Here is a 24,031-nt window from a genome sequence, read left to right on the forward strand (position 1 = left end):
TTATGTTGGATTGCCTTAATTCATCCCAATGGCAGAACTTTTTGGCCGCTTTGGGAAGAGTCCATTTGCAGACAGACTTTGTAGCTGTGACACAGGGAGCCTTGACACCTTGCTCCATTGTCTAATGGATTGTCCAACATTTCATAGGTATAGAACTATGTTTGTCTCTCCCTTTCTAAAGGATCTAGTTAGCATTCCAGCCTACTGTAAACTACAGACCCTTTTGGCTGGAAGTGATCATAATATCACCCTGGCATAGGGCTGCCGACCACCAGGTACTAGCTGGAGATCTCCTGCTATTACAACTGATCTCCAGCCAAAAGTTCACCTGGAGAAAATGGCCGCTTTGGCAATTGGACTCTATGGCATTGAAGTCCTTCCCATCCCCAAACCCTCCCCTCCTCAGGCTCCGCCCCAAAAACCTCCCACCAGTGACAAAGAGGGACCTGGCAACCCTAGACATCAGCATTGAGAACCACTGCATGTGTACTGTAACCAAAATTAATGTACTAAGAAAGCCAAAAGAATTAGACTTAAAATAGGGAGCTGTGAAAATTCACAGGGGAATTCAGTTTCTCCTTCCCTTGCAATCCTTCCAGTGCCTAAAAGACTGTTAACAACCCTTGGAGGAGGGAATGATTATGATCTGAAGATGTGCACTATGTGGTGAGTATCTTCAGAGTTTGAGATAAGGCATGCAAGAGAACCAAAGCACAGGCTGCAAGAATCTCAGAGTATCTTGCCTCCTCAATAACCATGTGAAATACATTAGAGTCATCAAGATGACTGGCCCAGGGTCACCAGTATGTTTCAGGCCACATGGGTCTATGAACCTGAGTATCCTCAGACCAAGTATAGTGATATAACCACACAACCTGTAGAGGAAAGCAAAAATCACACAACCTAACCTGAGTTAGAAAATTATTTTCCCATTCCAGTTATGGAAATGGTAAAACAGTCCACCAAACCATTTGGTGTCCCCTTTAAGTACCTTTTTGCAATGAGGAAGGGCTTCCCTCCTGGCTAGCTATATTTATGCAGAGGAAGTGTAATAGCTGCTGCTACATATAAAATAATAAAATGTCGCAAGAAACTGACACATAGAACCAAGGGGTTTAACGCATGGCCAATTTTTCTCGCCTTTGTGCCTTAAAAGTAGCGAATTCCCGTGGTCCAAACGCATGACCGTCTGAGGGCAGCGCATCAGACCCACCTTAGGTGCGATTTAAGCAAAAAAAAAAAAAAACCAGGTTAAGCAATCCCTGGTTTCTAGCGATCTTTTTGGTGCTAAACCGCTACTTTTTAAAAATTTCGCTACATTACCGGAACGCTGGCATGCGTGTAATCACACGACAAGCCCGCTACTAACCTCCTTTTGTTCAAGCTTCCAGCCCCGACAAACAGCTGAGCTGCGGGTGAGCAAGGGCGGGGCAGGTGCGAGCCATGTGCTGGCTAGGAAGGGAAGTGACGTGACGGGGTAGGAGAGCTTCTTTTATGGACTTCCGGGGGGAGGGCAGAGGGTGGAAGGCGTGGAGCTTCTCTGGCCTGAAGAGTAGCCAGGGAGGAAGCAGGCTGTGACCCAGGCTGGCTGAGCATAGAGCCACCCTTGTAGCCTCCGAGGGAGAGGAAAGCTCAGACTCTCCCTCGGACTGGTCTGAGGCTGAAGAGGCGCTTCAAGCCCCGACCCTCTCCAGGCCAGACAGATGCCCCCCCCACGACCAGCCCTGTAGGGGGGGTGCTTCACACCATCACGATGGTATACCGGAATGCTGGTGTCCCAAGAAAAAAGGGGGGAGAATCAGCCTTTGATTGGATAACCCCTCAGCCAATCCTTGGGCAATGACACAGAGGTCATACTATCCCACATTATATAGGTGGCTCAAACGCACAAGGAGCCTCCAGCAGCTACTTGCTTCGGACTTATAGTGGAATGGACTAGCGTCATGCGTTTGACTATCCTGTCTCGGAATAAAATATTGTGAGATAAGGAAGGAGCGAACCATGAACATTCTGCCCACGTGTTAATCCCCCAAGACTCTTTATACACATTTTGCAATTCTTAACTACAAAATGGCCTACATTTCAGTTCTCCATCTCCTAAACCTGTCCCTCCATACTTCCACTCAGAGAATACATCAGTTCCTTAGATTATTACGAAAGGTAACAGGTAGAAACTTACCTTGACTTCCCCTATCAGTCTCCATATAGAAACTCTGACTTTGGATACAATGCATAGATGAATATGTTTCATTGGGATCTCAAATCTGAACCATAGGACAAAATGAGTTCAGAGAGGGTTTTTCTGTGAACTGGTAGTGAACCAAAAGCTAAAATTTCCTGATTGCCTTGAACCTGGACTAAAACTGTTCAAGGCAAGCAAAATCTTTTAGTTTTGAGATCAGTTCCAATTCACAGGATGAAAAAATTGTGACCTATTTTTCACCTCACCTTTTTAAAGATTTTTCACAATGAAAATGGTGCAAACCTAATTTAGTAGAATTTCAATGGTAACTTCCAAAAACTTAAAGCGATAAGACCAAAAATACATTTCTAAATGCAAAGTTAGCAGAATATAATTGTGAAAATAGCTTATTAAAGGTAATGATTTAAAGTAAACACAGGAAATTCCATTCAATTAGATACTTACTAGCTCTGCAAAGGGAAACTAATTAGTATTTTGGCTGGTGTAGTGTTTCTAAACCTTTGGCACAGCCTGAATACACTGTTTAGAAAACTTTTTTATAATTTTATTGGTGCATTCACCAGTGTCAATGACAGAAATTTATCTTGCTTTAGCAAATCAACAGATTTTTTTTCTTCTGCTAAATGTTTTTGGCAACACAGATGGAGAACACAGCAATGACGGTTCCACTCAGAGGCGTCAGATAACTGAATGGGTTGCTTCCTCCCTTTAGACCATCTTGTTGACTTGGCAAAGAGCCTTGGTCAAGTAATACAACCCATGCTTCTGCCATTTGTTAATTCTGCATAATTAAACACCAATTATACATAGCATTGTTTCATACCAGGCTCCTCAGCTGGCTTTTCTTTATTATGGTTGTGTGCCGGTTTCCCTCCTTATTACCAAAAATTACTGGAGATTTGTTATTCTAATGAGAAGATTTAAAGGAAATCATATTTTTCTAAAGACAGAATGGCAAATGGTTGTGGAAGATGGTGCTTATTTCATGAGCAAGACATTGCATTTAATAGGTATTTTTAAAATCTTTTGTCTCTATGTACATGAGCCATTCTGCAGAGTAATATTACACCCCTTTTCAAAAGGCATCTTCTGGTACATGTATAATTGAGAGAATGCACAGGCATACAGGCGCGCATCATTGTTAACTGTTGCCAAATGTCTGCCTGCAAAATTACAAGGTAGGAAACCCAGACGTGTGCTCCTAATTAAAATATGCAATTCCTAACGAAGGAATAAAATCCTTAAATACTTTTATGTGAACTAAGCATATTCTTTAGATAAAACCTTTCATAACCTTATCTAGAAACAGACTGCATTGGAATATTTGGATATAAATGCATCATTTCTTTGACTAATATCTGAGCAGTTTGTTTGTTTTGAGTTTCTTTTTGTTTTGAATCACAGGCCAAGTCATTTTCAATCCAAGTGCTATCTATGGTACTTTAATTTGTTTAAGAAATGGATAGGACCTAGTGCTTCCATAGGTACAGAAGAATCTACCACTACAAACAAATTCACTGTTTTTTCAGCATCTTGTTGATGAAGGACCAGGTTTAGTCATGAACCACATATACCTGATGTGACACGGGGGTTGCCAACCACCAGGTACTAGCTGGAGATCTCCTGCTATTACAACTGATCTCCAGCCAATAGAGAGCAGTTCACCTGGAGAAAATTGGTGCTTTGACAATTGGACTCTGTCGCATTGAAGTTCCTCCCCTCCACAAACCCTGCCCTCCTGAGGCTCTGCCACAAAAACCGCCCGCCATTGGCAAAGAGGGGCCTGGCAACTCTATGTGACACAAGAGCAAGCAACCATTCATACTGTCTCTGTCAGTTCAGTCTGCCTCCCCTCTCTCTCCCTCACACACACACACACCACATATGCAATCTTTAATGAAAACTAGGCCATAGATACAAAAAATGCATTCACAAGTAGTCCCCATTCATATGATCAGTGTACCACTTTTTTTCAGGGTATACATTGTCAAGCTGCTTCTGTTCATATAGGCACTTTTAGGTTACCTCCATGGTTACCATTTAGTCTTAAATAATCATTATTTGTTTAATGAGTTTTATGGAGATTCAAGAATTGCACACCAGTGGGTTTGCATCTTTTTAATTCCGAAGATTCCAAGGACATTTTCTTCTTCCCTCTTTATTGCTTTTGTTCCCTAATTTAACCTCAATGGGTCCTCAAGCAATTCTTGTTGGAGAGAAGAGGATGGGCTGTGCTACTTAATAATTCTTCCCTAGTTTCTGCCCCATACATTTTGATCCCCCTTTCCCCCAAAGTGAGCCCAGGCCTATTGGAAGGAAGACAGGAATTTGGGAATAAAGGTGTTCTGTTGGAGGATGGTGCTAGGGAAGACAAAAGGTACAGTAGCTGGAATACAGGTAGCAATGATCATGGTGTTATGCAAACCTAAACACATTCAATATAAGTTCATTGAAGTGAATGAGGCTTACTGCTTATACTAAGTCTGTAGGATCATACCACTGTGGACCATTTTATGGGAAATATAGTGCTATGTTCTGTGTAGAAACATCGTTCTAATTCTGCATTTAAATTATAGGTGTTCTACTGAACATTAGTGTGAAAGGGTCCACATATTTATGACTTGTATGGTATCTTCTTTTGCATCAGCTCCCAATTTGTATTTCTATGACACATTGGTTTGAATATCTAGCAACTGCCTTATAAATTGGAAATCTAGCAATTGAAGTTATTGAGCACAGATATCCAGATGGTGTTCCTGTTATTTTGAAAGAATCATTAGCAGCCAGTACTTCTGAAAGAGAGATCATGAACTGGAATTTGCCCAGCAGCATAAAATTCTGTTCTCATTATTGAGCTCTTCCTATTCTTGCTTTTAAGGGAACACTTAAAAGTTGGAGTGTGTTGAAGATTATTAAGAAGAAGAAAAACTCACAGATGACAAGGAGACTCTAAAAATACCATTTTACTCCTTAAAGGACATATTGTAAAAGATGGATTGCACTTTAAAGTGATATTGTACTGTCGAAACAGTTTAACTTAAGTATTTTGGAAACCAAAAATGTCATACATTTTTCTTCCTCTTCTTTTTCTGTTGAGCCACTAGTAATGGAATTAATTATGCTTATTATTAAACTACCCCCCCAAAGCTGGGATCCAAAGGGCCACCCAACCAATTCTGCCTGCCTCAGTGAGCTTTGAACTTGTGAATCAAAAGCAGTGCCCTCCAGTGCCACATGACTATAAATGATTTCCCCATTCAACAGAAATATGGCTAATACCTAAGCGGGGGGGAGAGAATCCTTTGTTTCCTATTCTCCAACCCAGGCAATTTTCTTTCACCTAATACACTCAACACTTAACCCTTACACAAGAGATCTTCCATACAAAATTTTGTATTACCTGACCAAATGTGTGTGTGTGTAAAGTGCGGTTAAGTTGCAGCCGACTTATGGCGACCCCTTTTGGGGGGTTTTCATGGCAAGAGACTAACAGAGGTGGTTAGGCACTAACAGTGCCTTCCTCTGCACAGCAACCCTGGTATTCCTTGGTGGTCTCCCATCCAAATACTAACCAGGGCTGACCTTGCTTAGCTTCTGAGATCTGACGAGATCAGACTAGCCTGGGCCATCCTGACCAAATACAGAAAGTCTAAATTAAACTTTAAAAAGCTGTGTACTACTTCTTACACAATATTGTTCATCAGTTCTTCTAATACTAAACTTGTCTAAGTGCAGCAAATAAGCCAATCCACAGGGGGAAAAAATCTGATGAGGACTGAACATGCTCTAGGAAGTACAGGAATTGACGGTGCTCCAGATACCACTACTTCCTGACGTATACTGAAGCTGGCAGTCATGGATTGAGTGGATCTGTGAGATTTTATCAGCAAAGAATCATTCAAAAGAATAGTAACTGAGAGCCTATTACACTTCATTTGGGGATTTCTGTTTTGCTATCTACAACTGCTGGACTTCCCTAAATAACTCTTCTGGATGTGATTCAGCTAATACAGGATGAGTATCCCTTATCCGAAAATCTGAAATCCAGAATGATCCAAAATCTGTAACTTTTTTGAGCCAGACTTCCCCTGCCCCACCCAATGGAGAGCCCTCCTGGGCCCAAAAAGACTAACCAGGAGGAGGCCAAGGAAAGCTCAGCTGGGCAGGGTACTAAAGAGAAGGAGAAGGCCAAGGCCAGCATCAAAGGGGCAGCAGCTCCCAAATCAAGGTGCATGCACTGAGAAGGTTAACTACTGGCACGAGACACCTTGATGGATACAACCAACCATCAGAGGGTGGAAGAGCGTGCACTTGTCTTTCTTACACCTCTCAGTTAGCTGTGTGGGTGCAAGCTGCTACAATCCAGAGAACGGACTCTGCCCCCTTGCTTTCCACAAGGCACATGCCCAGTAGCAGTGTTCATGCCTTCTCTCCCATCTTTTTTTTTTTCTATTTATGAGAAGCAGAGAAGGTTCACAGGTCACGTGCACTCATCTCACTCCCCCTTTAACCACCCAATTCCTGTCCTTCCCCCCATCAAGACAACAGGACCCCTATGGAGACCGAGGAGAGCTCGGCTGGAGCAGGTGGCAGCTGAGAGGGGAGGGGAGAGACTGACACGGGCAGCCTGAGAGGCAAGCCCAGCAGGCCGGGGATAAGGAAAGCATGGGAACTACTCACTGTGGGTGTGGTTTTTTTTAATACAGATATGCCAAAATCCTTAAAAATCCAAAATATGAAATGCTTCTGGTCCCAAGCATTTTGGATAAGGGATACTCAACCAGTATAATGACAGTAGGTAAATTTTTCTCTTTGCCATTATGATCATCACATTTCAAATAAATTATATAGTGTGCTAGTCACCCTTGGTCTGAGTTTTTCTCCAACGAAGAAAAAAAGGGCAGGTAAAGAAGAAGAAAAATATGGGAATGGAAAAATTGAACTGCTGACATCACTAATAGTTTGCAGATTTCTGGAGGGGGAAGATTTGAGTTTGGAGGAAATTCCCCAATTATTTTTTCACCCATGATTCCTTGCAATTTTCCAGTTTGTCAATTATATTTTTAATGAATATTCATTAATGTGCAATCCTTATTAAGATTAAAAGCTAATGTTGTACAACATTCCTACATATATTTACATATTATCTGTAGTCCACAGAGTCAGAAGAGACATTGAAATTTTAACATAAATTGTGGTCCAGATATTTTCATCTACATAATTTTCTCCCCCTTCTCTTTTTCCCTTTCCCCAAGCAGTCTCTTTTCCCAAGCAGGAGTTGTATCTCTGCACTAAATTCAAACCCACAAGGTTTTCCTTGAGATTATCAATCAACTTCCTTCACTTCTGAGGCATTATTGGATAGGGCTCTTAGTTTCAAAGGGTTTTTCTCAATATTATCAGTATGAGACTTTGCTGTATATGTGTTACTGGTTAAACACTAAACATGGCAATCTCAATAATTGATTTACTAATTGGCCAAGGATTTAGTTTCATTAGAGCATAGTCTAGTTGGCTAAGAACTGACTATAAGACTAGCTAGTCATCATCTGTAGTTTACTAACAGCCCATTTCTGAGTTGTTGGCGGCCAGGGAGGAGGCAATGCTGCACTGCCTCCTAATCCGTTTCAGAAACCCTTGCCGAAAACTTGAGAAAAGCCTTTTAAAGGCTTTTAAAATTTTAAATGTTTTTTTTTTTGCCCCATAGAGAACAGTGAGGCTGCTGCTGCTAAAAAGCAGACATAGCACCACCATTCTTGCTGCTGGCGTGCTGGTCTGAAAGAGGACAGGGCTGAAAGGGGATGCCGGAACGCCTCCCGGAACGCCGGCACGGGTCTTTATGCTGGTGGGTCGTCGGTGGAAGGCCCAGTCGGCGTCCAGGGGTGGTGCCACCACAGCAGCACTGGGAGACCGGCATCCAGGCCTCGCTGCTGGTGCTGGTGCCACTTACAGTGGCATAAGTAGCCCAGACGCCGGCGTGGGGGCCCCCGACGCTGGTGTAGCCCCTTTCTGGCCTCCTGAGGATTTTCGTCCTCAGAAGTCAGGAATGCGCTGTAAGATGACCTAAATTTTGCAAAAATCTGCAGCTTACACTATTTTAAAGGTAAATGTAGTCCCCTGTGCAAGCACCGGGTCATTACTGACCCCATGGGGTGACGTCACATCCTGATGTTTACTAGGCAGACTATGTTTACGGGCTGGTTCGCCAGTGCCTTCCCCAGTCATCTAACTTCACCCCCAGCAAGCCGGGTACTCATCTTAATGTTTTAGAGAATGATAAAAACAAACTCAAGCAATAAACTATTGAGCAATAACTGCTAAAATGAGCAATATAAAAAAGCCATAAGCTTAATTAAATAAAACTAAGCGGAAGAGAATAAAATAGTCTTCATTTGGGGCCTAAATGTATAGGTGGCAAGAAAACCTCTCTGCATTCCAAAGATGTGGTACCCCTACAGAAGAAGCCCTATATGCAGTCAGTCACTGGAAACCTCAGAATAGAGCCTCTAATCAGGAGCTAAGTGGACAGGCATTGTAGTACAGGAGAAGAGCACACTGGAATAGGAGCGCATTCTCACTTGTCAGATGCTCAGCATTACCCTCAGCTTTATTAGAGGGTCGTTACAAAAAATCCCTATGTCTCAAAGGCTTTGTTTGCGTGGTAGTGGGCAGGCCGATACTATGGAACACGTTCTGCTATTCTGTCCCCTTTATGAAAATGTTCGTGATGAAAGGATCTCTCTGTTGTTGATAAAATATCCAGGCCGGGACTCAGCGGATAGGGTTAGGAAATTGTTAAGTGGTGAGAATCCTCAGGTCACAAACAAGGTCGCCAAATATTGTGCTGTCATTATGAAGCTTCGTAAATCTCTGCTAAAATGATGTTATTTGTGCTTATTGGACCTCTTTTTCTCTCTACTTAGTCTTTTATGTAAAGTGTTTTTTAAAATTTATATATTTTTGTCCTATCATTTTGTTTATGTTGAGGTTTACTGCTGTATAATTTTTACTGGTCTGATTGACTTTTATTGAATTGAATTGAGCGCACTGGAATACCGCTGCTGTTGTTTTTTTTTTAAAAAAGTACTACATTATTCTTCGTTGTTTTATTTCATTACAGTTTAATATTTTTGTTTTTATTGACAGCACTATAGCTGCCTTTTCATTGTTATTTGGGGTTGCCAACCTCCAGGTACTAGCTAGAGATCCCCTGCTATTACAACTGATCTCCAGCCAATACAACTGATCAGTTCACCTGGAGAAAATTGCCGCTTTGGCATTTGGACTCTATGGCATTGACGTCCCTACCCTCCCTAAACCCCGCCCTCCTCAGGCTCCACCCCAAAAACCTCCCGCCTGTGGCAAAGAGGGACCTGGCAACCCTACTGTTATTGCAAGGCGCATAAGAGGTCATAAGCAGAAAGATCTGATGGAAACGTAAAAATAATTAAGAGGATGTTTTCAGTGTTGACATATGCTAAGAACAATGTTACTTTCCACTAAAAGTCTTTTTTTTTATCAGAATGACATAATCATAGAAACAGAAGGCAATAATTGCTCCTGATTGACTTTTTAAACTCTGGCATATAAAACGCTTTCATCTGAAACTGATGTCCTACACGAACAAATACTAAAAGAAATAGTTTGAGAGCATCAGTAATAAAGCAGACTTTATGTCCATATTCACCTTGGCTGAATGATGCATAAAGAATTGAATGCAAAAGAAAATCAATAAAGTCATTAGTTGGCTTGCCCTCTGGGTAAGACAAATGAGGAAACAGCTTAAATTCAGACAATTTTTGGGATATTTAACTGGAAAGCAGACTTTAATGTTTTTTAATAAATCCAGTTTTAAATACAGCTAAAATTGTAATATCAGTTTACCACTACTTCTGGAACAAGTATTTAGATATCACATGCCATTGATTTCCTCCTTTATATTTATGGTTTACTGGGAAAGTTTATCACTTATATAAATGACAAATAGCTTATTTTTTTGTCAGGGCAGTATAAGTTATTAAGGATATGAAATGCTACTGCTGAGTTATTTATATAGAATATGAGAGACAACGCAGGATCTAACTGGATAATATTTAATTTTGACCTTTTCAAATCACATCTGTTACTTGAATGGACAAAAGATCAACTAGTCAATCCTTCCTGTCAAACTCCAGGCCCATTCATCTATCTACTGCTGCCTAGACCTTCCCCAGATCAATATACGCAGTCCAGACTAGTCTGTGCTACAAAGAGTAAGCCACAGCCAGTAGCTTACCCCCAGTCTAAATAACTCTAGATACATAACACATGCTTTAGGGAGGCTATATGCATTTTCAAATGTGATAAGTAGGATTGCCAGGTCCTTCTTCACCACCAGTGGGAGGTTTTTGGGGCAGAGCCTGAGGAGGGTGGGGTTTGGGAAGGGGAGGGTCTTCAATGCCATAGAGTCCAATTGCCAAAGAAGCCATTTTCTCCAGATGAACAACTGATCTCTATCAGCTGGAGATCAATTGTAATAGCAGGAGATCTCCAGCTAGTACCTACAGGTTGGCAACCCTAGTAATAAGGCTTTTCTGCCATCCTTCGTCCACTCATGGCAACAACATTTATGTAGGGTTGCCAACTGCCAGGTACTAGCTGGAGATCTCCTGCTATTACAACTTATCTCCAGCTGATAGAGATCAGTTAACCTGGAGAAAATGGCCCCTTTGGCAACTGGACTCTATGACATTGAAGTCTCTCCCCTCCCCAAACCCTGCCCTCCTCAGGCTCTGCCCTGAAAACCTCCCACCGGTGGCGAAGAGAGACCAGGCAACCCTAGTAGTTAGAGGAGAAAGGGGCTGTACCAAAGGGGAAAGGAGGTCTGATTATACCCTGTTACAGAAGGCTCATGAAACTTGGAACCTGCTCTGCCAGTCTCAATTGAAGGTGCTGGCACTGAACTTTAAAGACCTATACAGTTTGGGATCCACGTATCTTAAGAATTGCCTGCTCCTGTATGAACCTACTAGACCATCTATCTTGACTTAGTTCCACGTCATTTTAATGACAAAATCCTCTATAATATTTTACTGGCTTTTTGTCATTAAAATGGTGGTTTGGTATGCTGTGGGGTAACGCACGCTGGTTGGTAACAGCAGCCATCTAAATTTTGAGAGAAGGCTATCTCTGTAACAAAAGTATATTAACAGAATTCCAGAGCTTTAATAAGAAAATACATTAGATCTTGATCACGGTCTTATCTCTATTTTCCCCGCTGAAGTTATAAAGAAGTACAAAATTCATTTCATACATCACTATATCTAATGCCTTACCAGTGTCAGGGGTTTGCTTGCCAACGAATTAGATCAGACAAACTGACATGGTGTTCTTTGTGAACCCTAACCAGTGGGTGCTTAGACTTCCATTTTCAATTAAATGAAACACTGTTTCATCTCCAGTGAGTGATTCCAATAGTCTTTTGTGGATTAAAATTCTGATTTACTGGTGTCTAATTATAACATATTCTTCCCAGCTGTACTTTTTTATGAGAGCATATTCTACTGTTCAGCAATTACCTGCTCTGTATCTAGCAGATTATGATTATATGTAGGGGGAGAAAACAGGCAGAACATACAAGTTGACCATTTATCTGAGATAATTCACTGGCATGTGACTGTTTTGTGGTATACATTGTCCTCTATAAGCAGCCAGGCCCAACTTTGACTTGGCCATTATTCTTTTTTATCTCTTTGCTTGAAACAACAATAAATAAATAAATAAATAAATGGTGGGAGCTAGCAGAAGGGTACAGGAGGAGTGCAATTTATGATTTTGGAAGCAAAATAGTTGCATCATTGCTTTAGTATCTTGTATGGTTTCAATCATAGAGTTTTTTCAGTCTGCACACTTTATTGCTTCAGGTCCTGTAACTACAAACATTTTTAAAAATGATTTCTTGGGTTCCCAGATATTTGTGAGGGTTCGGAAATTCCAGTGGCTGGCTAATACTTCTCATGCTTCGGTTGTGCGATATTACAAATTGACAACACCTCAAGATATCTGTCCGCTTGTGTAAACCCTGAGTGCCCCTTGCTGTTTGCATGATTGCCTACATGATATGAATTTTCTAGGGCTGAATTCTGCCAGGATAGAGCAGTTACTGATTATTATCTTCCCCAGCTGTTTCATTTCAGAATGAGGTTTTATTTTCCCTATAGTCAGAGTTCATAAACTTTAAGAATTTTTTGCCCCTGTATTTTCTTTTGATGATAATACTGAGGAATAAGATCCTTACACTTTTTTTAATGGAACTGCTTAAAGAGTGATATATTTAGGAATCTTTCCAAGTTCTCATTCTCTGCCCCATGTGTACAGTTTTTATTGTAACTTATACAACAATAAGTCAAATTCTATTGTAGTCATTTTCCTTTCACTATTCATGGTTTTTCTATCTGCAGCTGGTAAAGCACAGACTATGACAATATTGCTTTTCCCATAAAGACTGACATTTGAAATTGGTACAATCAAAAACATTTATTAATTGGTTTTCAACTAAAATAAATGCTTTTGCAAAAAAAAACTTTCTCAGTAGACAGAGATTTATGTTTCTGCACTTATGAGAGTCTCAAGGTAATACTTTTACAGCATTGCTTTGTATAGTATAAGTCCTACTATGTTTTAAATGTCTTCTTTTAAAAGAAATGTTTTATAAACAGAAATAGGTCAGCATGACAAATAGTATAAAAGGTGGGATTGGAAGGAGAAGACAGTTATTAGCAGCAGTTATTTTTTCTTTACAATAATGAGCCTATAAATGTATGTATTCTAAGGGTTTGTCTACACCAAAAATGAAAATGTCTCAAAATAGCTGACACAATTCACATCAAATACCTGTAGAGTCCCTCAGTCACTCCTGGGATTGTATTTCATTTAAGGCACTCACTTAGGGTTGCCAACCTCCAGATACTAGCTGGAGATCTCCTGCTATTACAACTGATCTCCAGCCAATAGAGATCAGTTCACCTGGAGAAAATAGCTGCTTTGGCAATTGGACTCTATGGCATTGAAGTCCCTCCCCTCCCCAAACCCCGCCCTCCTCAGGCTCTGCCCCAAAAATCTCTTGCCGGTAGCAAAGAGGGACCTGGCAACCCTACACTCACTTCAGAATGTCTGTACACAGCAGTGATGTATGTACAGACAGATACTTCTCCTGTCAAGATCTTTGCTTAAAACAAGGGTGGTTCCCCCTTATATCTCCACAACAGAAGGGGCTACTTTAAAAAAAACCTTCTGGTGGTAGGGGAAGGAAATAGTGGCCATGAGTACATTATCAAGGAAAATGGCTGCCATGTGGGTGGGAAAATATGATCCTTCCCATCCATGTAGCAGACATCCAGGCTTTACTGCAGTCTTTCTCAAAACTTGGCAATAAATCAAGTTTGAGAAAGAGTGGAGACAAGCTGGGGGAAACCTCATGAGAGGTGCACAAATGAAACACAACAGTGTAGGGAAGCAGTGGGCAGGGAACCCCATTTCACAATGGCATTGAACCTGGGTGGAAATGGCCAACTGCTCACTTTCTTGGAGAGCCACACCCAAGCTCAGGCAACCATGGGTTAGCAGAGGCACAGGGGAAAAGGGAAGCACCTGGGAGAAAGGGGTGGGGGCTGGGATTGAAGGAGGAGACAGGGATAAAAGGCAGCAGAACGAGCCATGCTGGGGAGGAGAGTGGACTGAAGCCTGACTCAGAGAGGGACCAGTAGGCAGATGTCCTGGGCAGTCAGAGACAGGAGAAAGGTGTCTCCAAGGTCTCTGCTTTTTCTGAGGCTGGCTCAGGTAGGGGAACGTATCCTTGGCAGGATGCTCTGACTTACCAGTGCTATAAGGACAAAGGAAATATGGCATATATGACATGAAAATAGGAACATTGGTGTGTTACAGGCTAAGGATGTATTGGAACAGTAGATTCCCACCCTGCTTTGGTTTCAGGTGTACAGTTCTTATACTACATATATATACATATAGTATTATATACTGAAACAAAAACAGTTGATGTTCTTGATAGTCCCAAGGGTTAGAGTGGAACAGCAAGTTGTATCTAAGCATCAGGTTTCAGGCTTCACATGCTTGTTGAAAAACAAGTATATTGAGGAGTAATTACAAAAGTGTGGTAAATAATTTTAAAAAAAATCATTTAAAATGTGTGTATGACACCTAATGTGATTGGATAGATACAGCCTAGTATACAACAGTTGCCATAAAAATGTTAAGTAGGTTAACAATATAGCAATGTTATACAATTGTTTCTTCAATATAAACCATATAGTGCTGTTCTTCATCTTCTTAATTTACCTTCTACCAGCCCTTGTGGTTCAATACTAGTATATAACTTCCCAGACCCAATTTTCACTTTTAATTTGTGTTCATTCATGTGTTAATAATGACCCTGTTACTTTTGTGTTCTATGCAGCACAGGCATACTGTTGTTGAAAAATAAGTGTTTAATAGTATTCCAAAGTCTGATTGAAATCATGTAAGCATGCAGTTAAGCATTTAACAATTTAACTAAGGGGGTTCAGGGAACTGACTGACCCATACACCAGTGTATCTCCGAGATATGCCAGCAAAAGGACCAGTTATGCCAGAGCAGGGCCCCAGCACCACTGTGCCACTCTCGGGTATCGCTCTGTGGCAGCTGTCTGCCAGCAGAGGTCCATCCCAGGGCCATGGAGTGGACCCAGAGGCGACCCCTGAATGACCTATCTGCACTCAGTTCACTCAGCTTCCTTGCCCTTGAAGTTCTCCAATGAAGTGTCTTCATTGGCCACAACTATGTCCTTGCATGTGAGTGTCTGGGTCTTGTTAGATGGACAGTGGGGTGGCAGATTTGCACCGCTGATGCTGCAATCTGTCGGTGAAAAGGATGGTACTCATCTGCCAGTAACCGTCATATATCTGCATGAACAGACCTAGGGGTGCTATGCTCTCAGGCCCTGAACTGTGTGCCCTCAGCTGATACTATGCACCATGCCTGTATGATCTGTAGGGTGCAGAGAGCACTCCTTGCAAAAATAGCTGCCATTTTCCATTTATTTACTAGCTCCTTTGACCAAAGGTCTTGAGCTTAACCATAACAATAATACATAATACAACAACACATAATCAATTTACAACACCCAACGTATACTTAAGGTTAAAACACAGTAGAAACAATTACTAAACATAGCATCACTAATACCATAACAATATATTCCCCCTGAACCAGTCTCATTGAAATCACAAAATCTGTTTCAACATTCAACTCGTAGTTTACGTGCTTGTTTTATTTTGACGTTTGAGCGACATCACCTCCGCCAAAAATCTTGCAACAGAACTAGTGATATCAGGATGAATATCTCCCATTATGTGGGATATCACCCAGGACTCCAAGGGAAGTTTGTATTTAGACAATATTGGGGTGATCCAACGCAACCGAGGAGCTGACCAGTGCTGACAAAACAATAAGAGATGGTGTAAAGTCCCAATATCTCCAGATTTACATTCACAAACTCGATCTGAGTATGGAGTTTTCGCAAAACGACCTGACATCTCTGCAGTTGGGTAAGCATTTAATCTGGCAAGCATAAAGGCACGTCTATGGCTTGGGATTGTCAGCAAGCTCACATAAGAGGGCACGAACTCAGGAGGGGGAATCCCCAGTGCAAGGGTAGCAAAAATAGCTGCGGTCTTGGGGGACCATGTCACAGAGGGATGGGTCAGCTCAGAACATAGTTGGGCATTGCCTTCCCTGCTCCTTTCATGTGGGGATGAAGTTGGTGGAATAGACTGCAGGAAAGGCCTCGCCACCAGCCTTTGAGCCTTGATCCCCATGAAGCAAACTACGGCAGCCAGTTCCTCATCCTGAAGTCACTGGACATCTCAAAGTCCCCGGGGTCAGTGGCTGAGGGCAAACCCATGCAGCAGGTGGACTCAGAGTCTTCAGATGGCAGCAGAGTTGGGGTGGCGGAGACTGGGGAGGGTAGGAGAGTTGGAGGCAAGCCCCTTTCTCCCTATCCTGTCATCCATGAGGGTGCAGCTGAGAGCTGGGAAGAGTGGTGGTAAGTCTAAACCAGGGGTCAGCAGTGGTTGGAAGGGCTGGCAGCGTCTGTGATGGTGGCTGCTGGGCACCTGGAGGAGTTGCTTGCCATTGTGAAGAACATGGGGGAGGGGCAGGTGTACATCCAGATGCTGCTGGGGGACCTGTTGGTGGCACTTCGAGCTCCTACTCTATACCCTGCTCTGCCAGCCCCCCTCCTGTTCCACCACCAGCAGGGGTGGTGTGGGGGCTCCCTTGGCAGTGGGGGGAACCAGCTCTATGGTGTGGCTGCCAGTGAGCAGAGGGCACCCGCTGCGGCATGCACTGCCCATGGCATTCGTCCCTTCCTCTTCTGGGATTTGGACACCCTTTGCTCCCTTTGGGCAGGAGCCTGGCTTGGGCGCTGGGGGGTATGCTTGGGCCCCTGCATCACTGTCAGGTGCCTAGGGTCCCTTTAAGCTGACCTTGGTCCCTTTAAGAGGTGGGGGATGCCGCTGACAGTGAGCAAGCCACCCTGGCCCCACCCCTCTCAACCTGTGGGCTGTGATGGGCATTTGGCTCAGCCCCTGTGTCTAGTGACCCCTAATTGGTTCTGGCTGCCCTGACGACATGTAAATATGTTCAGCTAGTCAGAAGTTTGGACATTAGATCAAACTGATCAAGTTGACAGCTAGGGCCATGTGACTGAGCTAGCCTGAACCGGCTTGAACGGCCAGAAAAGGGAATTTCCAGTATGACTCAGAATGACTCAGCTAAGAATGTGATTGGTTAACAATATAGCTGTAGATGTATGTACGTTCATGTGATACATACAGAAGTGTGGTGGTAGAAAAGCTGGTATATTGGCGAAGCAGTTTGTTGGTCAGAACTGCAAACTGGACTGTGCAAATATTGTAAATAAACTGTACATAGCAGAACTGGTGTGGACTGAAGTTGCTGCCAGGTTTACTCCTGCATTCCAGCTAAGCTGCGCGCGTCATGCCCTGTTCATCAGAGGCCAGCTGCCTCATCACAACACATCCACAGAATGCAGGGGCACAGTTGCTGGGGACCCTAATGTGGTTGCACCCAAAGAAAGCCAAACCAGCCTACTGTTGTTCTGCCAGCTGCTGTGTAACTAAACCCTATAGGGGTGGGACTAGCAGTGCCATAGTTGCGCCACAGCTGGCTGCTGCAGCACAAGCACCCTTCAGGATTGCTCTTTAAGTCCTATTAGCTTGAACATACTTAATATTATCTGCATGGCTATCAGTCTTACCAAAAGTACTACGTTATTTTAGAAGGTAGATCCTGGAGCAATAACTGATAATTATATGTCCAATGACACCTACAGGTGTTTGATATATTATGCTGTTAAGGAACCTCAGACAATCACGACGTTTCTGGCATTTGTGCATGTTTTTAAAACAAATAAGTTCAAGCAGATCTCTGACAAGCTCATGCTATACTTTAAGCATGTGCTTGTCAAAGATCTGCTTGAACTTACTTGTTCCATTTGATTAAATAGAAACTGATCACTACGAGACTGTTAGATAATGAGAAAGGTTTCAGAGTAAATATCTTGTTATTTTAATATATTATCTTTAAGTTTTACACAGTATGTAATTTTACTGCTGCTAAATTACAATTGTGTTGAGAAAAGCCATTGCATCCCTTCTCTAAATCAATATTTAACACCATTTAAATCTTATTAGGCTACAATTTATACATCACGGTTTCTATAATTTCCACAAATTACATTATAATTTATATACTTCATTTACATATTCCACCAACACTACAAAGCCAATCACCACTGGGACAATTAGATTTTTTTAACAGTTTGGCACAGCAGGGGGGAAATGCCAGAATTTCAATAGAAAGAAATTGATTATTTTCAGAATTTTTGAGTTATCCATTATCACCAAATAATTCAGATTTTAACCAAAATAATGTATGTGATATATTTAGCTAGTTGTTTGTGTTATGTTTACCAGTGTCTGATAAAGTATAGTATATGATGAGTGAACACTTAGATGAATTGATGTCATTGGTCTAACTAAAAAAAGTTGGTTTCAGGCCCACATTGACTTTTTTTGTTGCTTTCTATAATCTTAACATTACAAAGTGATCTGTAAAGATACATCATTTCTCACACAGTGGTTCAGTGTGTTCAGCACTCTTTTTCAGATGCATCTTCCTACATTACTCTAGATTAGTAAGACAAATCAATGTCAATTGATCCAATTTGCAGAAAACACTTCTAATATTGATAGTAGTTTATACTCATTTGCTTTTACCTAATCTTTTATTAATGATCATCTTCAAAATGTCAATTAATATTGTTATCCAGAATATTGTTATTCTATTGTAAATATTAGTTTTTAAGAATCTACTAATTAATGAATGTGCATTCAAAAAGTAGCAAAAGATGGAGTCAGATGAAATGGGGGCATAAGAACATTTATTTGTTTAGGATTCTCTCATACTTGCAATCACCATGCTTCCCAAAATGTCAATTTAGTATTACCACTTACATCAACATGTTAAAACATGAAACAGGGTAAATGAATAAATCGTATGTTTCTTATCTATTAACTTTGGTCATTATTTTATTTTTATTTTTTTCGAAACATGGAAATACGTTTTAGCCAGTACTATTTAAATATATTATCTTGGCTTCCTGCCGCTTCGTACTATGGCGAACAAACAGTATACTTTTATGGGAAATGCATAATTGTACAATTTAATGACAGTTGTAGAAAAAATTACTGTAGTAGTTGGCTATATGTATGATACCCAACTGTAACAAGAAGTTGTTTAAAGTTGTAAAAGGGTTTAATTGTAATCCAAGATATAAGTAAAAAATTAATGCTAGATACAATATCACAGAAAGGATATCTTGCATATGCAAGATTCCAGATGATCGCTTAAGGCAAAGTTATCCCATTATTTAAAATGATGTGTGCATTATGGTGATTCCAGATTGTTTAATCTTCCTTCTCTATTTTCAGTGTTTATGAACAGTATCAGAGTGAGGTAGCTTTGACTGAATAACAGCTTCATTCCTGAGCCCTGCAGCGGCCGGGGACAGTGTGTCCATGGTGCTGCTGTGGCACCTCCAGTAAAGTTTCGCGGCTGCTGCAAGGGAAAAAAGGGGAATTTTTAACCTAAAAATTATAAAGGGGGGAGCCCCATAGACAACAGTGATGCTGCGCCAGCAAAAACTTGGTGCAGCACCGCTAAAGCGTAAGGGGGCACTCTCGGCCTGAAAGGGGTTAGGAGTCTGCCTACCAGCAGCTCCACCCCCCCCCCAGAACACCCCAGGAACACCTCCCAGGATGTTGTCGCAAGGACTTGTGCTGACAGGACGCTGGTGGGAGGCTAAGCCGGTGTCTGAGGGCCGCGCTGCTGCGGCAATCCTGGGGGTGGTGGTGGTGCAAGTAGCACTACACCGGCGTCCATGTCAGTTTGCACAGCACAAGTGGCATGGATGCCAGCATAGGGGTCTGAGTGCCTCCTAAGCCCATTTGACCCCCGGGCTCAGGAATGCACAGTAAGGCTATAGAAGCTACCTATAAACACCTATGAAAATTGGCCATACATATCAGATAATGTATTTCCATGTTTGAAAAAGTCTTGGGCTTTGAACAAGAGCTTTAGTGTTCACCTTCTCAAAAGATTCTGGCCAGAAACCAAAGAGTCCTGTAACTAGGGTTTTTTGAAAGTTTTTATTTTCTCATGGAAATATTTCCAGTTCTCTATCCTGAATTCCCTTCCTCTCCTGCCATCATAAAGGATTGTGCATTTCTGCGGATCATTGCTGAGGCAGGCAATGTCATTTCTAACTATAGTCATAGGAACTATTTTAAAAAAATATAAGAAAGCATTTTTAATAACTGATCAACTTTATCCTACTTAACAGTCATAGGTTTTCTCATTCTTCAAATGTCAGCAGGTATTATTTTAAAGGCAACTTATTTTTGCTTTGGTAACATATGTAGATTTAAGGATAAAATAAGAGAAAACTAATTAGACATCTGTCTTGTTTGCAGGTTAGAATGGCTTTTGCAAAACAGAAAAGAAAGCTAGTATTCCTTAAAAGTTAACTAATTTCTGTAGTTCAATTTGAAGTATCCAACAATCTTCCTGTCGCTACTATTTTTCCAGGTCTAGGTATTTTCGAACTGAATTTTCATTCAATAATATTAAATGTTTTGGGGGTTTTTAATTGTTACATAAGCTTTGAATTTAATAACTTGCATGTTAAAATAGCATGCCTGATAGATTTCTTTGCATTTGTTTCTCTTCCAGATTTTAAATCTCAAGCAAACTAGAATGAAGCATAATGTAGATGGTATATCTCGTTTGCTATTTTTCTTGCATAGAAACTTGTGGTTGCTTTATTTTACACATGATTTTGAAATTATTTCCTTATTTTGCCTTCCGCTCAGGGAAATGTGTCCCTTTCTCATGGTTATAAGCTGTTGCCTTTTGCAAGATGTGATGATTCCCCTTCTCTTTGCTCCTCCTCCGGAGAAGGTATAGCTCCTACACAAGCCCTCCTTCCTTTTTTGAAAAGACAGTGCTTTCCCCCTTTCCACAAAGAGGTAAAGTCCCCTGAGTCCGTAATTGCCAGGAGATGAAGCGATGATGGGGAGTGATCACAGTCAATAGCTTTGATTAACAATAAGGTAGAAAATTAGCAATGCTAGCATTCAACCACCCTGCCTCCTCTTCCCCATATGTCCACCACAGCATGTGCTGACTGCTCTGCAGTATAGACAGAGCACTTTCTGCTATGAAATCAGAGTGAAGGTGCGACAGAAGGGGATTTAAGAACCAGAAGGAACATTGCTGAAACTATTACTAAAGTTAATGCAGCCGGTGATGTGGAAGAATGAAGTATGCTGCATGCTGTCACTGTTTGTTTTTCTGTCACATGTGGATTTACTTGTGTATGGACACTATTTGATTGAAATGGAAACTACTGTTACTACCATGACCCCATCAGCAGCTCTGATGTTCTTTCCGACAGACTCTGATGACCTAGAGAAGGGGAACGACAGCGGAACGCCACTTCCCACCTCAGATAATGAGGACAATTCGTTGGGCTACACAGGTAGAGTGCATCTTTCCAAACTACTACTTCCACCTTGCTACTTCCATATGCCACTCATCCACAGTTGCTTAACCATCTCTGATGCCACTATCATAGAACATTAGCATTCATCCCAGAAGATGCAAATGTATTACTGAAACAATATTATGAATTGCTTATCTGAAGATGGATCAGGCTGTTTGCTGCTGGGTGTTTTAATATTCTAAAAAAAGAAAAACCCTAATGAACACAGTACATTTGTTCTAATGAGTAATCATAGCTAAACATGAAGTTTACTCAGAAGAAAATTATTTTGGGGATTAAAAATGTGTTTTGCTTTGCTTTTTAAAATTTTTATAGACAAAACATATTTAATGTATCTCTTGCTAGACTGCTGAGGTTGCAAATTATGTGAGTGTAGGCCAAATCAGGAGAGGATACTGCATCAGAAATCTCTCCCCCCCCCCCCCGTTCTTCCATCCTCATGAACACTTCACACTTCACAACTAACCCTCCTGTCATTTCAGTTCCACTTATTAACTCTGAACCTTTCCCACTGTGATTATTCGCAAAATAAAAACGTTAGTCAGGATGGCAAATTCTAATCCTTAATAAGGATATATGAAGAAAGTGAAAAGCAAACTTCTGCACTATCTGATCTAGAAGAGGACACTCCAGGACAGAAGGACAGTATAATTTAAGGGATTTTTAAAAGTATGCATACCAGTATACTATCTCTCAATTATGTGGAGCAAATTCCCATGTAGATTACAATTACTAAGGTAGGTAAAATAAACCAGTCGTAAAATATATCTGTGGCTTTGTAATGAATAAATGATAAAAGTAACTAATAATTGTTATCTCTGTGCTTTATTGAATGTAATGATCCCTATCTATAATACACATTCTTCTCAATAATGTCTTTGCAATACTTGGTAGTTAACTGTTCACACTTTTTGCTGGGCAAAGTGGGATACAAACAAAGAAGAGAAATTTCCTTTGTGAGATGATTAAACAAGGTAACATGACCCACCTCTTTTCCTTGGCATAAGATGAGAAATAAATCTAGTTTGCCTTTCAGCTCCTTACAAATATTTAAAAGGGTGTGGTGATTCCCCCCCCTCATTCATATATACAAGTTTTGAGATTGCTTGCACAAAGGTATCTGAGACAAATATTTGGCACATAAGCCACTTCAGAGAAATACTAAAATCAGCTCCTTTTTGATTTGGAAATTCCAGTGATACGCAAGGGCTTTCTGATTCACTTCTGTGATAGGGACGAATCTGCTGAGCACGTGGAACTGTCTATGGCACTGTAATGAAAAGACAGATCTATATGCTTACCATGACTTTAGACAAAGCTGCTTAGGGATAATTTATAAGATTTTCTTTATCTTTTATGTAAGAGCCTAAAGGTTGGATCCAGCCAGCATTTTAAATCTCACCTGATTTTCCTCCTTTTTATGGCCGCAATCCCAAATGTCTTTTGTTCATGCTGGTCCCGTTATACCTACCAAAGCTTTTTGATGGTCAAAGGGAGTCCCCCTCCTCCCTATTTCAGCACCAGAAAAAAATTAGTTGTATCCGAAAAGCTATTTGTGGGTTACAACAAAAGTTACATTGGCATATCATGAGTACATTTGTGCTTTTGCATGTGTGGAGGTGCCACTTGTTTTTGCTATTATTCAACCTGGCAGTTGGCCTAGTTCCCTAGTTCCCCTGGAGGAAATTATTGCTTTGGAGAGTAGAGCGTGTGGCATTATACTCTTCTGAGGTCCCCCCTTCCTCAAACCCCACTGCTCCCAGGTTCCCCTCCTCAAATCTGGAGTTAGTAACCCTACCTCCTTCCCACTCAAAAGCTAACCTCTCTTTATCTGTCCCTCTGTCTTAAGCTCTCCCTCTCCCCTGCCCCTCGGCAGCCTCAGCCTATGAAAACTGTAACCCAGTTTTGTGGTGCCAGCCACTGGGCCAGGACTACTTGCATGGCAAGGACTTTATTATTTATTTACTTCATTTTTACCCCACATTTCTTCATAGTGGGGACCAATGCAGCTTACATTATTCTCCTCTCCTCTTTTTTATCCACACAACAACCCTGTTAGGTAGATTAACCTGAAAGTATGCGACTGACCCCAAATCTCTCACTGAGCATCCAGTGAGATGGAAATTCAAACCTGGGTCTCCCAGGCCCTACTCTGAGATCTGCCCCCCCCTGGAGAAAATGGCTACTTTGGAGAGTGGACACTCTGGCATTATACCCTGCTGAAACCTCTTAATTCCCCAGACCCTGCCCTCCTCAGACCACAAAAGCTCCAGGAATTTCCCAACCTGTTCAGGCCTGGCCCCAATGAGTCCTCCCACAAAAGCCAAAATAGGCCTGGGAAGAGCTTGCCACCTCCCCCTGCCTTTTACTCACCATAACTGAAGCCTGGAATGCTGTGGTTGCCTAGCAACAGCCACTGAGGGAATCCATTGCTTAAAGCTACAGGCATTCCTTTTATCATTTTTTTAAAAACCCAATGAGGTTTTTTTTTATATTTCAGTTTCCTGCAAACCTGGGGCATTGTTGAGGTTTTTATAAACAACTGTCCTGCCCATTTAAAGCTCCAGTCACCAGATTTAAGTATCCCAAGGACAAGCAGTGGCTTGTTCCTATGAAGCATAGGAAAACAGTTCTGTATCTAACTAGT

At 41.5% G+C, this 24,031-nt stretch overlaps 1 protein-coding gene across 1 annotated transcript in view; it reads left to right on the forward strand.

Annotated features, from left to right (window-relative positions):
* The window catches only part of ROBO1 (roundabout guidance receptor 1), a 711,324-nt gene that overhangs the window by 288,177 nt on the left and 399,116 nt on the right, over positions 1 to 24,031 (forward strand). Inside the window, exon 3 of the mRNA XM_056858074.1 lies at positions 21,277 to 21,360. Coding sequence (XP_056714052.1) covers positions 21,277 to 21,360 — 84 coding nt within the window. The remainder of the gene's footprint in view (positions 1 to 21,276; positions 21,361 to 24,031) is intronic.

Source organism: Euleptes europaea, chromosome 12 (genome assembly GCF_029931775.1).
Source record: "Euleptes europaea isolate rEulEur1 chromosome 12, rEulEur1.hap1, whole genome shotgun sequence".
Lineage (NCBI taxonomy): Eukaryota > Metazoa > Chordata > Lepidosauria > Squamata > Sphaerodactylidae > Euleptes > Euleptes europaea.